The sequence below is a fragment of the Megalopta genalis genome, chromosome 3 (genome assembly GCF_051020955.1).
Source record: "Megalopta genalis isolate 19385.01 chromosome 3, iyMegGena1_principal, whole genome shotgun sequence".
NCBI lineage: Eukaryota > Metazoa > Arthropoda > Insecta > Hymenoptera > Halictidae > Megalopta > Megalopta genalis.
The window spans coordinates 14210312-14224289 of record NC_135015.1 but is presented as its reverse complement, the minus strand read 5'-3'; the positions used below and the strand labels follow the sequence as shown (position 1 = coordinate 14224289).

Sequence of the window (13978 nt, the reverse complement as noted above, 5' to 3'; positions counted from 1 at the left end):
GTTTTTCGATTAACGAATTTGAGGGACGGTAATCATGGTTGAATTCGTTGGTTTTGCAAAATGCGAAATGTACTTGAATTGCTCAAAGTTCGAGCGCATGCTCTCGACATAGGGCATAGTTTGTATACACTACACATGGAGGCGAAACTGCTGTCGGAATCTTGATGTTTAAAACCGCAAAATCTGAATCTTTCATACGGATAGTATTGCAACAATGAATATTATAAAAGCTATTATCATTTATTTTATCTATATATGTCACATAATATATACCTAAATGCTCTCACGTATTAAGCGAATTTCTAAGCAATTTTGAAGCTACGTACGTTCGCAGTGTAGAAACTTCTGCAAGTAGCTCGCATATCACAAATACAATTTCCAAAAGTCCGTGTGACGAACCTACTTGCAGATACATGCGCACTGGACATTGATGACTCGTAAAATTGCGAAGTTTCGTCTCTGTAATAAAATGTGAATTTGCCTGTGTTGTTAGTTAATCGTGACGTATATACGTGCTCTCACGCCTAAAGTCGACGAGTTGCATACATATATAGCAAATGTTAAACATTTGTCGATAGAGGATAAAAACAGAGAGTACACGTATACATGTATATGGTACGAAGAAATTTGCACAAGAGAAAAACAGTGTAGAACAACGGTAGAAGTAAGGACAGACGAAGGAAGAAGAAGGACAGAAATTCGTGTTTTTGTAGTTGATATTCAAGGGATCCTGCGAAGGGATACTTGTCAGGCAAAATTACCGATAGAACAGGAAGCATTGTGCTACGTCGTGTTCACGTTTATTTGAATAAATTCTTGTTGTGTGTCGTTCTGTTGTAACGAAAAGAAAGTGCACGCGACCCTTCGAGGACGCGTTGTCGATCATTGTTACAGTGGAAGCTTTAGAAAATGGCCGACAATTGGACACAGAGCGTTGTTTGCCGGTAAGAAACTCTTTTCTTGTCGTTTTCCTGATATATTTCAATAATCGCGCTACTCTGACAAAAAGCCGAACAATAATCCTTTCTGCAGAAGAACATTTTATAACCTGTCAACTAATTTCAATGTGCAAATCTCAATATTCTTTGGAGTGTTTGCATGTTTTTTCTTTTTCTTTTTTTAAATAAATTCTGCTTCTGGTATTAAATTTATTTATTCGTTGGAACAATGTAATTATTGTTAACAATAAAGCATTAATATATTGACAAAAAATCTTAATAGGTTTATACATATGTAAACTACAATTTTTTGTATATAAACACACAAGTATGTTTTCAACCTGTATAGCATGTTTGTAATGTAAATGTTTTAAGGTTAAATGTTTCTTTGTATCAATAAGCAAGGAATATTGTGGTTTTATAATAGCTGACAATTTATTAATAAAATTCTTTTGGTTGCAGCTATTTCAAAAATGGTATGTGTCGAGAAGGGAGCAACTGCAGATATCACCATAGCCAAAGTGCCAGGAATGATGGGAGTACCACAGAAACAGTAATATCTAGCCCTGCACCGCCTTTCATTGATGCTTGTCGCTTTTTTAAGCATGGCACCTGTAAGTTTGGAAATCAGTGCCATTTTCGTCACACCACTGAAACTGCTGAAAATAATTCAGAAGATGCAAATATGATAGATAGTGCTTCGCCTGGGCAACACGCTTCGAGTACTTCAACTTCGTCATCAATAAAGAATATGTATGTTAATGCCACAGTGATATAGATCTTTACTTTTATGTATATATGTAAGATACAATATGTGTGCTTATATATTGATTATATGCTTGATGTATTTTTAGTATAGAAAGTGCCTCTATGTGCGAAGAATGGGTGAAAGCACCGGAATTTGTACCTTCGTCTGTTGCTGGTTCCTCTTCGGCAAGCGAGACGTGCACTACCTTAGGAACATCTGCAAGCTCTCCGTATCCGGTATCTTACGCGCAAGCTGTTAATCCTTCTGGTCAAGCATCCAGTTTATCAGTAGAACCACTCTGTCCATATGCAATGGCAACTGGAATTTGTAAAAAACGTAATTGTACATACTTGCACGGAGATATCTGTGAATTATGCAATCGTGCTGCACTACATCCACACAACGAAGATCTTCGAAAGAAACATACGAATGTAATTCAATATATTACATTCGACTCATGTTAATGTTACGATTTACAGTATATCTTATTTTTCTTTTTTCTATAGGCATGTGTTAAGCAGCACGAAGTAGACATGGAGCTTTCTTTTGCGATTCAGCGTAGTAGAGAAAAGTCTTGTGGAGTCTGCTTTGAAATAGTGATGGAGAAAGCATCTGGTGAACAGAGATTTGGTATTCTACCAAATTGCAATCATTGCTTTTGCTTAAGTTGTATCAGAAAGTGGAGACAAGCTAAACAGTTTGATAACAAGATCATTAGGGCTTGTCCTGAATGTCGTGTCACTTCTGATTTTGTGTGTCCAAGTATGTACTGGGTAGACACGAAGGAAGAAAAAGAAAAATTAATAATGGACTATAAATGTGCATTGAGGTAAGAAGAATCATTTATGATTATTACAACATTTAATTACATTTATATTTTATTGTATTATTGTTTATTGTAGCACCAAAGATTGCAAATATTTCAATAAAGGACGCGGCAAATGTCCTTTCGGTAACAAATGCTTTTACCTCCACGCGCTTCCCGATGGTACTAAAACAGACGTTGGTCCACCTGTTCGTCAAAGACGTAACGCCGACGATGAAATTGATTTCTTACGTGTAAGTTTTTGTGACAGTCTGTATTCGTTTGTTTTAGGTATTAGACAACGTTATAAAGCCAATCTATGTGTAATCATAGAGAAGTTGGTGCTATAGCGTTTCCATTGTAAATATCTAAATACTAGTAAATGTATTCTTACAGCAGTTTTTCTTGTGGGATTTCCTAGAAGAGAGAGACGACCGCTGGTTACTCGACTTGGAGCTCGATGACATTGTCACTGTGTTTTCAGATTCGGAAGACTCTGATTGGTCTGGGCACGAACTTTCTTATGAGTAGTTGTACTAAAATTCGACAATCATTTCTGCTGTTACTGTTATCTGTATTATCTATCTTATCCACCACTTATACGTGGTTTCAGTGGCTGAATAGACAAGTAGTTTACGAATTGTTTGAATGGTTATGGTTCAAAGGTATCCTGTCTGTGTTGTGTGCTTCGCTTGGTGATATATTTACATTGAAAGACGTGTAAATGCATCGGATTGGTAAATAGAAGATAGCAGTAGTAAACGAGTCGCATGTATAATAATGACAAGGTTTTTAATACTATACTATCACACTTTGTAATAATTTTTTTCGCATATTCTTGACCAATATTCTTACAAATAATACTCAATCATAAGACGTATGCATCAGATTTGTTACATCAGTGGTCCAAATTAATTCAAAGAATAGAACATATTTTGCCAGCATAAACAGATTCCACCAAGCCGCGATCCTGTTTCACGTTTAATGATTTCTTCTTTAACAAGAAGTCAGTGGAAGATACTGTTAGATAACAATGATTACTTGTACGCTTAAAAATTTTTGTCTAGTGATGCTTGATTTAGTAACAAAATGAATTTTCTTTATTTACCTGAACAGAATAAGTGTACTGTTATCCTTTATGCTTTTAAATCAAATTCATTTTATCGATATTGTTATTAATCGTTGGCGTGGAACTTAACGCTCCAATAAGAACTTCTTGAGTAAGATGAAAAGATGATCATTTCTCTTACGATATAGTTTTAGTTTTTTCTTCTTTTAGAATTACCTTTTAGAATTACTTTCATCTCCATTAGGTACTTATTCTGTGGGCAGAGAAAACCAAGTCTGACTTTCACTATGTTTTTCGTGTTACTCGACTTGGCAAATAAAGAAGAATTCATGGAAAATAGTGTCCAATTTAAAAAAAGAACAGTAAACCATTATTTGCAATAATCAGTATAATGCATCCTGCATTACCCCCTGTTACGGCTCTGTGAACATTTAAAAATACAACAAATTCCTTAAATTATTCGATTGTATAGTGTTAGTTTTTAATTGATATAGAATTAAGGTATCCGTGATAATTGCGCAAATCGTGTGTAGCATGTAATAAAGTATGACTGTGCGATAGTATGGATCTTTGGTTGAATGTTTGTAATGGTAAAGAAAACAAAAAGAAATACTAACAAATACGTATTGATTCCGAATTTGAGAATGAATAAAAAAGAAGAAACAATATTATACGAACGTTAGGTGAACGAAAGTAGTTCTGGGATTTTTTATCAATTCGTCTTTATATTTTATTATTTATTATACATTTACACTTTTAATTGCTACCTATCGGAATCGATGATGCTGTTGTAGCAGACAAGTATAATTATGTGTAATAATGAATGAAGGCAATCCTAGAGCTGTATAAAGAGAAATAAAAGCCAAAGAATATGGTATCAATTCTTTCGATAGAAGTACTTCATTGCAGATAAACAGTTTCAATGGTATTAAAGGAATTCGCCTGAATGAGTATTACGTTAAGTGTTTTTGCGCATATAAATTCGATCTGTTGTTTGTAGGAGTAAGAAAACAAAATAATGTTTCTTTTGCAAGAATCTACTCTCAGTGTTGCCTTTAGTGAAAAGTCAGTTAACGTTACTTGATATTTTACTGGACAAACTTTCTGCGCACGCAAGTTGTTTGTACTTTCTATAAAATTTTTATACTGTTGATTTTATAGATAACTGTTATAATTCGGCGTTTATTGTTATTGCTAACGCTATTTATAAAAAACAAGAACTTGAAGTATTTGATATAATATTATGTATGGTAAATATCTATTTTAAAATATTTCTTTTTTCATTAACTATCAGAGCTAAATGAAGGTACATATTATACTATTACTTTTCTTGAATGTTTAGAATCAGTGTTGGGTGTCGATCGATTTCAACAATTCACAATTAATCCAATCGACGATTAAATGTATCTATGTCAGTTAAATGAAAAATTTAATCGTTAATTGCGTTAGATGTTGCCCAATTCTGAATCGAAATCCGCTACTGCTTCACGCGTTAACAATAAGAATAATAAGAACTTTGTGTATTTGTCAACACTGGGCGTTGCCACTTCTCGTCAGTTCGAATTTAGTTTTGTTTTTAAAAGCGTGTTCTTCGCGTCAGCATGTCGTGAAGGAGCGAACGTGTTTTCCGAGTGCCAATGAATTTGATTACGAGTCTCCGACGTGTTAATTTATTTTAGTTTTACAATGCGTGGCGCCGGCGAAGTGGGTGGGGGAGTGGTCTAAGAAATATTGTTGTCGATTAAACAGAATGCCGTGCGTTCGTGTATTTACAGATGTGCATAAGCGAATGTATAGGAATTTGAATTTTTATATGGTTTGTGAGTGGCTGCCTGAGTCGTAAACTTGCAAATCTAATTGCTTGAGCGATACTAGCTATAGGGCGTGCATTTTAGGTACAACTGACCTTGACTTTTACTTCCTACTATATCATAGTTCTCCAACATGGCGACTTCCGTTCCCCGGTTGACGTCAAAATTTTATTTTCTTTGTTTTTAATCTATCTATAAAAAATTTCACGCACGCGACCGTGTCTGGAATTCTTTATAGTAATTGAAATAATTTACTCAAACGAAATTTCGACAAGGAGGCTGTGAGCCAAAAAATGTTTGGAAACTATACGCTGTATCGACGAATTTTTCGTGTTTTCGCGAGAATCAGATTCACAGATTTATTTTTACTTTAGCGATTTGCTCTACTTTGTTGAATTTTTTTAATTTTATGCGTAATGAGAGAAACGCTTTATGGGTCAGTGTTCTTATTATTTTTACGATTTATCGATCTTTGTAACTGTCTGCAGACGGGTGCCGATAACGCTGTTCAACTAATTGTAGCATTTTTTGTCGCAGAAAATAAGTGTTGGACAGCGTAATGTAAGACAAGACTGTAGAAATAATAGGTTTTGCGAATTTCCCGTCTCAATAATCAAGGTTTTATTAAACGGCGTTCAACGATTAGACTGCGGAGTTTATTCGTTTCTGATAGAGATGATCGCGTGAAAAAAAATTAAACTTAATTTATTCAAATTAATAAAAAGAGTTTTTATTCGAATTCTGTTTCAGAAAATTTGTAATCTTTCATAAAGATCCGCAGTCTATCAACGACAACTTGAGCGTGGTATTAAACACTTTAGCTACTGGAAGTCTATTAATAAACTTCTTAACGACTTTGGTACACTTAAAAGAAATGATTAATATTATTACTTAAGATGACTAATGAAATAACTTCCGATAGGTAGAGTGTCAAAATCGAATGCCTCGAGTTCTCGTTTAGTTATTGCGACGAGCCACTGCCCAACGTTAACGTGTCTTTTAAACTTATTGTTAGTGATAAAACAGGAAGTTAGAAGTTAAGGTGGTAACGAGTTAAGCAGTAAATAATTTCGCTGTACTATTGCGAGGATACGATACCATTGCCAAGTGTTCACGTGCCCCGCGTGATCGAGATCATTATTAACTATAGAAAATTTATAATGCTGTTAGACTATCTACAAATTGTCTTGTGCGTAACGAAACTGTAATTTATGATTGGAATAGACGCACAAGTTTCCCGGAGTTATCTCGCGATCATTCTCGAGTATCGAGTAGTTCGTTTATAGTCATTAATTTGTATATTAGTCAAGCTCAATGAGAAAAGTAAGTGATATGTAATGTATATTGGCTTCAATTTCATTTCTTACGATGATATATTTTTGTTATTGGAAGTAGACGAATAAATGAACCATGCGTCTATGTAAAGAGGTCGACATTCCTAAAGTCAGTTAGAATTTTCATCAATTACATATATATATATATAACTTTTCAACTACGAATTTAGCATACGATATGTTCCTTCGAATGGAAACAATAGGGAGGCAGCAAATATATACAATACATTATATATATGCGTAAGAATCAACTGTTTATTATTTCCGAAAAAGGTGTGATCAAAATTCAATAAACAAACCATTTTTTCTGTCACGAATTCGTACTGTCGCTTAATTTAGACGTTAGTTTAAGTCTACGATGCTTACTGTCGAAAAATGTAAATTTGTATCAGTGTATGTATTAAACTTAAAACGAAAATAGTATTCTATTACCGATACGTTACAAAACTAAATACAATTTCGTTAAATTCGTATATAGACTTTATCTATAAATAAATATAATGTAGTTTGAAAAGAAAAAGCATTGCAAAATGTTTTTCGAGTCTTTGGCTCTCAAAATCCAAGGCACTCAAAATAAGGAATTTAATTATAGTCTTATGTCTTACAGCGAACGTTGTGCAGAACACTCATATTAAACAAAAACACAATATATTTATTCATATTTATCTATGAATATCTATGAATAGCATAATGATCTAACGAAACACACAAGGTTTCTGCGGTGAAGCTCGATCATCATTCGTTTCTTACTAATTATTAGTTTACCAGTCGTGTATAATTTATCTACGTGTACTTTTAATTATCGAAATTGTTCAAGGCTAAGCACCCACTGGCAACTATGAATAGAAGACAAACAAAGAAGTGAAGTATGAATGAATAAGAATAGAAAAATGGAAAATATTTAAAGAGAACGTTAATGAAATAATAAAACCTTTTGACTCTCTATTAAATATCAAATAGTAAACAATCTATATGTAATAGCATAGCAAAGTATTCCGACATTTTTAATATCCTAAACAAAAGAAAAACTACAATAGATGTCGTATTAAAATATTTTGTAAATAAATAAAGATTCTTCTTTTTATATTGATACATATTATCTGCGTAAAAATGACTGTTTCAGTCTATTCTCTTCACTATTAAAGAGGGAACATTCTCTGTGTCTAAAAGCGAATAACTTTGCAATCAAATGCTTTTTTCTCGTTTCTCCACAAACGTTTGAATTATATATACAATTTCTAATTGCCAGCTTAGACCTAGCCAATTCCGTACAGTAATTATGCTATATAAAATCAATTATATAAAAATATGTCTTAATATCCTATATTACTAAACGAAGCAGTCGATGCGATGAAATACGATCACATTGTGACAGTAAATTAATATTTATTGCTAGATCGCGATCGTGATTCGAACACTCAGGGTATAATGCTCAGAAATCTTTCGCTCCATCCTAGAACCGTTAAATCGCCAGGTCAGCGCACGTATATTAAAACTCTGTCTCAATATCTTATTCGCTATGCAACACATGCATACGTGCCTTATACAGATTTCCTCCACAATTTCAATTAAAATAAGGCACTAACCAGGTCTCGATATGTCAATACAGTCGATTTTGAAAAATATTTTAAATGCCATAATAATATTATAATAATATGCCATAATAAAATTTGTATAGAAGATGGCAAAGGTTAAAACGCGGCCTCTTTATCTACTAGGTAGATCAGGAAACATTACATCGCAAATTTGCTACAATCTCCAAATATCTCTAAGCCAGAAATTTTCATGGAACATAATAATAAATTTTTCGTGTTTCAATTTTTTTTACAACGGGGAAAGAATTCTAATAATTAACTAGATAGGTCCAGCCTATCGATCACATCTTTTTAATCCGTGCGAAACGGATGAGTTATCTCAAAGACGCCAGATACGGCTGACAAGTCATTCGTTGAACTGGCTGATAGATTCTTTTTTGAACTGCGGCGGATCCGTTCTGAGCGACGTTCGACGCATCCGATTCCCCGTGAAAATCTGCCCCGGTGTAATGCGCCCCTCGCGAATCGTCTTGTGCGTCGCTTGAGCAATTTTGCCCGTTTCCTTCGTTCCTCTTGCGGAATTTGGTTGAGTATTTGTAAAAATCGGACATCTCGAATGGCTTTGTGACTTCTCTGTAAGGTTGATACTTTCCGGCCTGAACGATTGTGCAATTTTGCGATGATCCCAATCGTATCGTCTCTTCACCGGCTTCTTGAGACGACTTCGATTCGGCTGGAATTTCGAGCACTTTCTTCCGCGTGTGCTCGTACCGAGCCGACGATAACGGTTGCAAATGCTGTTCGCTTTCGGCAGTAATCAAGTCAGTCTTACGATGATTCATCGGAGGCATATAGCTACTAGATTTCCCATCCTCGGAGCTGTTAGCACTCGGCAGCTTGGAACATGTAGGAGCCGTGGACTGATAATGGATATTCTTATGCGAAGCTACCATGTCGAGATCCAATCCAGAACCCCCTCCCGAGTCTAACGAGGTTTCGTACCACTCCTTCTCCTTTCCCTTGCGACTAATATTATCTGTCGTGTCTTTGCCGTCGAGCAGATCATGCAAATGGCTTGAATGCCACTTCTCCACGCTGCCCAGCGATTGCGTGCGAAGCAGCATTTTATTGTTGGTCGATGGATGCTCGGACAATGGCAGTAGATGAACGGAAGCGTTCTGATGAGGAGGAACACAGACAGAATTTTTGCTGCCCCCGATTGATACGGTGCGATATCGCGGTTGTATATCGGCACCCATGCTGGCAGTGTGTTGCACCGCGTTTCGCTTCCTACGATCTAAACTCCCAAATCTATCCGCTATGGGTGGGTCGTCGGGACACCACACGATCTCGTCTTCGTATCTTACCCAGTAACCCGTTGGTATTTGCGGGTCACTAGGCGAGTCTGTGTACCGCAAATTCTTGCTTCCACCAGAGTCGCGATCTCGTCTCAGCAGGGATTGCGATTGAGAGTTGTTCTTATGGTACACCGGAAATTCGGGCATGTGTGTATAATGTATCCCACGGAAATCTCTGTCGTAATAGTCTTGACCCGATCTCCGTTGGATATCGTTATCCAAGTGTTTGTAATCGCTGTATTGGTAGTTGTGAGTTTGTTCTTGCATTTGCTGTTGCTGAATCTGACGGTACCGCATTTGTCTTTCCTCCTCGGTATAAGTATTTGGTAATGGCCGGTACAATTTTTCGGTTTCTTGATAGTGATTTTGAGCGCGCGAGCCGCCGCTGCCGTGTGAGTACGTTCGCGTCCGATACTGGTCTGGTAATATATAAACATTCTGATTATCGTTATGATCGTGCTCGATTATTTTGATGTTTTGTCGCTGGTCGGACACGGGCGGACAATAAGCACCTACATGACCGTGGTTACAAGTATTAGTTACTAGCAGTTGGTCATCGTATACGTGTCCCGGATATGTACTACACTTGTCCTCTGATCCCAAGGGACTTAAACTTATACCACCCTCTTGGAGCAAACCTCTAACTTTTGTACTTCCTTCGTTTACTGAGAACAAAATTCATTTCAAACGAACGAATCAAAAGAAATTATACAGCGTTCTTTAGCTAACCGAAATTATTTATGTATCAGCTTTATTTATTGCTGTATAATTTTGTTCTAAAAATATGTAGTTTTTTTATAAATAACATAATAAATAAGGCAGATATACAAATAATCCTATTAGCTCAAACAATCTGAGACAAATCAGATAATAAAGTAATGAAGTATAAATAAGCAATACCTGTGCCATCCAACGGTGGCCGGGGCTTTTTGGTCCTATGTTTCACATTTGTATATAAATGCGGTTGAGTGTTGTAAACGGCAGTGTGTTGTGCTTGCACGCTTTGTTGATTTTTGGTACGGCTCTGCCTTATAAAGTTCAATCGCACTTCCAATTCTTGGAGTCTACGCTGACTCTGTTGATAGACTAGCCTGTGTTTACGGCGTACAGCCTTACTCTCTGTGGGATCATTTACAATACCCAAGGCAGCTTCTACTATACCAATTTGAACTTGTCGTTCCAATTCCAAGGCAGATTCCTCCTGTAAAAAAGGGAAAATATTTGTTCCATTGCATCGGGCCTTCTCTAATTACACAATTACAACACATACAACTTCGTTTGTTTTCAATTTGTTAATTAAATTCTGTGGATAAGAAAATGCTGTTCCAACTCTTTTACGGAACACAGGTGGACTTTCTCCAGGTTCCAATGGAATTTCTGGTGGCAACACACCAGTTAGTTCTGCTTCTTCGACACACAAATTTTTTAGTTCATTGTTCTTTTGAACTAACTTTTCTTGGAGTGCTTCCCGGCGTTGACGAAGCCACTGTAACCTTGTGGACAGTGAATCTTCTGCCAAAGATCCAGAGGTATTTTCGTTCCCTGCCATCACTTACGACAAAAATATATTTATGCACGTAACACTTTGTCAAAGTATTCGAGTCTCTGGTAAAAAATTCGATTATTTACCACTTACCCATATTATTAGCGAGATATGATGCTTCTGTTCGATACACGGATTCGTATAGAATGTTTATATAATCGAAGCGTCTCTTATACACTCAAGACCATCGGTTGTGACAAGTGTAACAGTTGATACATAATATGTACACTGAACAACATTTTTGTGAATTGTTTTATTCCAAGAGATTTTCTTCAGAATGTTACTTCCCATCATCTTAAAATCACTCGGTATCGCAGGCTGTGCAAGTCTCGATAGAAGACGTCTGTTAGGTTATCTGTTATTGTTACATGGTTCTATCACCACAGAGCAATAGATAATTTCACAACACACCCCGCGTCGCTTTCTACATTAGAGAAAACTACCTGTGAGAAAGAAATTTTCAAGTTATTACATTATAAACAGAATAGATTCTTGATAAACAAACGACAAACATTATCAAAGTATGACTCGAATAATGACGCGGATCATCATTACTCACAAATGCAAGATACTTACAGAGGCGGAACTCTAGCGTTTTCCGATCATGAATTAACAATGCGCATGCGTCCATAAGTAGGATTCCTTTTTCTCACAATAGTACATATAAAGTTCCTTCCATTTTTAAATTCTAATACAGCATCCTAATGACTTAAAATCGAAAATCCTCTAACATAAATTGCATTACTTTATCTTTAATTATAAAATCACAAGACCAAAGTATTGAAATATTATTTTTTATCTAAATGACATTGACTCATGCCGCTTTTGCTGTACAATACAATATAAAATCCGGCAAGTACCAATTGCTGTTTAGGCGATGGTGGTGTTACTTGTGTTGAAAATAAGAAGCTCTGTTTGAGCGTTTTGCCACGACCCTAATTGACGCTGTACCCCGAATTCACTTTTTTTCCAAAAGGGGCGCCACCATCGCCCACATGTGCATAATGCAGGATCACCTGATAGGGCTGACAGATAATGTACACAAACAGACTACATTATACAATTGTGACAATCTATAAGAGTAAATAAAAATTGCAGCCATACAATATTAATCAAATATTTTTATTGGCAGTGACATCGTAAACACGTGTTTACAGGCAATAAATTCATTTGAATATATTCTAATAAGAATAAAATATACCAATAACAATATCTATAAATTTAATCTTTACTTGCCAAAAAAGGTTGGGCCCACTTTGGATTTTAATATGATCAGTGATCTGAAACCAGAATGCTCGTTTCCGTCATGGTATTCAAAATTTCGTAAAGACACCCTAGAAGCTACAATTCTTCATATTCCTAATGATGTACTCAAGTATCTGGAAGACGATGCATTCTTTTTACCTGTGGAAGCAACGAAAGAATCATTGGAAAATAATGAATGGGCAGATGGTTCTCCTGTAATTAACGAAGAGGTAAATAATTCTTCGACTAAATATGGTAAAGAACAAGGGAAACAAAGGTGTTTTTTTAGCATTCGTCTGAACTTCAACCAACATTCCCAGAGTTCAGCCAGAAGATTCAAGACGTGATAGATGAGTATGGCGCAGTCTTTATTAAAAGCAATTGGAAATCACCTTCTGTAAATATGCTTCTTTCGATTTCTTTACGGTATGCTTATCCACTTGCTTGATGCCTATAGCTTTTTAGGATGCAACTTGGGTTGCACCCACCAAAACTCTCAAATGCAAGACATTAGAAGAGGTGTACTTGTTATTGAAAAGTTCTGATAGAATCGCAAAAGATTTAAGTAACGTTAGGGACCATGCTGATAAGGAAATTCCATTGGAGTCCTGTCTTATATTGAAGCAGTGGAGAGACATTAACCCATGCACAGAATTTCGATGTTTCGTGCTAAAAAATGATCTCATTGGTAATTGTTTTGTAATTATTCAGAATTTTCTTGTGCTTCGTGATAATTATTTGAATCCGATGCAGCTATCAGTCAACGAGATATATCGCAGTATCATAGTTACAACGAATCGGAAAAATATAATATCCGAACAGATATTAAAAGCTTGTTCATGGAACATATCAAAGACAAGTTTCCACTGGACGATTGTAAGCGAATAAATATACTCGTTTGTATCGAGTTAATCAATATTGAAACAATGCTCGCGTTCTAGATTCGTTCGATGTGATTCGTTATAAAAAAGATAAGGTAAAGATCATTGATTTTGGCTCTATGGACGAATCTTCCACCAAAGGAACGCTATTCACTTACGAAGAACTGCTAAATCAGATCGACGACACACCGGAATTCCGATTTATCGGCGAGGAGATTGGCATTCAACCAAAGCCACCGAATCATTTTTGCATTCCTCAAGAGATCAATGAATTTTTTCAGCCGAACAACAGCACGACGTTGCTGGATATCATTCAAAGAGTAAACAATAGTGTCCCTTAGCACTCTAAGTATCTTTTCTATCATTGCAGTAAAGTTCTCACGAACCAAAAATGTCTTCTTTTCAGTCGTCCATTTTATTACAGTATAAACAAAACTAGTACGACTATTATTATTAGTACAGCATCACCGTAGCGCGGTAACAGAGTGCAAAGGGATATAAGATAATTATAACGTAGTCCTTCATTCGTGATTGCTCGTAATTAATTGAATTCGTTTATTTCAGGAAGTAGAGAATCAACGGAAAGAGCAAGAGAGATTAAACTCCAACGTTACGAGTTAATTAAGTTTAATTAGATTTATTGCGAACTACTAGTAATAAAATGATATTGCGTTTACGTTAACACGTGGTATTGTTATTGTTCGTTTAACG

General features: G+C 35.8%; 3 protein-coding genes across 9 annotated transcripts; 2 read left to right on the top strand and 1 right to left on the bottom strand.

Annotated features, from left to right (window-relative positions):
- The first annotated feature begins 447 nt into the window (after window positions 1–447).
- On the top strand, window positions 448–7022 carry LOC117229596 (putative E3 ubiquitin-protein ligase makorin-1). Of its 2 annotated transcripts, none has more exons than XM_033486167.2 (6): window positions 448–944; window positions 1401–1691; window positions 1793–2117; window positions 2193–2515; window positions 2589–2745; window positions 2888–7022. In XM_033486167.2, the coding sequence occupies exons 1-6, from the start codon at window positions 910–912 to the stop codon at window positions 3020–3022; spliced, it is 1266 nt and encodes a 421-aa protein (XP_033342058.2). In that variant the 5' UTR covers window positions 448–909; the 3' UTR covers window positions 3023–7022. The 2 variants fall into 2 exon arrangements, with proteins under 2 accessions (XP_033342058.2, XP_033342059.2); XM_033486168.2 differs by having other exon boundaries at window positions 449–944; window positions 2891–7022.
- sstn (stepping stone) lies at window positions 6934–11734 on the bottom strand. 4 transcript variants are annotated; one of them, XM_033486146.2, is made up of 5 exons: window positions 11718–11734; window positions 11235–11584; window positions 10869–11149; window positions 10499–10799; window positions 6934–10263 (listed from the first exon to the last, which is right to left on the bottom strand). In XM_033486146.2, the coding sequence occupies exons 2-5, from the start codon at window positions 11236–11238 to the stop codon at window positions 8615–8617; spliced, it is 2235 nt and encodes a 744-aa protein (XP_033342037.1). In that variant the 5' UTR covers window positions 11239–11584; window positions 11718–11734; the 3' UTR covers window positions 6934–8614. The 4 variants fall into 4 exon arrangements, with proteins under 4 accessions (XP_033342037.1, XP_033342038.1, XP_033342036.1 ...); XM_033486147.2 differs by lacking the exon at window positions 11718–11734 and having other exon boundaries at window positions 6934–10017; window positions 10111–10263; window positions 11235–11703; XM_033486145.2 differs by lacking the exon at window positions 11718–11734 and adding an exon at window positions 11654–11669.
- Window positions 11735–12082: 348 nt separating this feature from the next.
- On the top strand, window positions 12083–13949 carry LOC117229597 (translation initiation factor eIF2 assembly protein). 3 transcript variants are annotated; one of them, XM_033486170.2, is made up of 7 exons: window positions 12083–12222; window positions 12386–12616; window positions 12676–12783; window positions 12852–13074; window positions 13140–13262; window positions 13328–13587; window positions 13832–13949. In XM_033486170.2, the coding sequence occupies exons 2-7, from the start codon at window positions 12410–12412 to the stop codon at window positions 13886–13888; spliced, it is 978 nt and encodes a 325-aa protein (XP_033342061.2). In that variant the 5' UTR covers window positions 12083–12222; window positions 12386–12409; the 3' UTR covers window positions 13889–13949. The 3 variants fall into 3 exon arrangements, with proteins under 3 accessions (XP_033342061.2, XP_033342060.2, XP_076376285.1); XM_033486169.2 differs by having other exon boundaries at window positions 12125–12298; XM_076520170.1 differs by having other exon boundaries at window positions 12125–12298; window positions 13674–13949.
- The last annotated feature ends 29 nt before the right edge of the window (window positions 13950–13978 follow it).

Bases quoted from the DNA above. Each gene is read 5' to 3' on its own strand.
- LOC117229596 (XM_033486167.2), top strand. From the start codon at position 910: ATGGCCGACAATTGGACACAGAGCGTTGTTTGCCG. The intron at 2,118-2,192 runs GTAATTCAATAT...TTTTTTCTATAG, and splicing joins TTCGAAAGAAACATACGAAT to GCATGTGTTAAGCAGCACGA. The intron at 2,516-2,588 runs GTAAGAAGAATC...TGTTTATTGTAG, and splicing joins GACTATAAATGTGCATTGAG to CACCAAAGATTGCAAATATT.
- sstn (XM_033486146.2), bottom strand. The intron at 10,800-10,868 runs GTATGTGTTGTA...CCTTTTTTACAG, and splicing joins AATTGAAAACAAACGAAGTT to GAGGAATCTGCCTTGGAATT. The intron at 10,264-10,498 runs GTATTGCTTATT...TTTTGTTCTCAG, and splicing joins GCCACCGTTGGATGGCACAG to TAAACGAAGGAAGTACAAAA.
- LOC117229597 (XM_033486170.2), top strand. From the start codon at position 12,410: ATGATCAGTGATCTGAAACCAGAATGCTCGTTTCCGTCATGGTATTCA. The intron at 12,784-12,851 runs GTAAATATGCTT...ATAGCTTTTTAG, and splicing joins GCAATTGGAAATCACCTTCT to GATGCAACTTGGGTTGCACC. The intron at 13,588-13,831 runs GTAAACAATAGT...CGTTTATTTCAG, and splicing joins TGCTGGATATCATTCAAAGA to GAAGTAGAGAATCAACGGAA.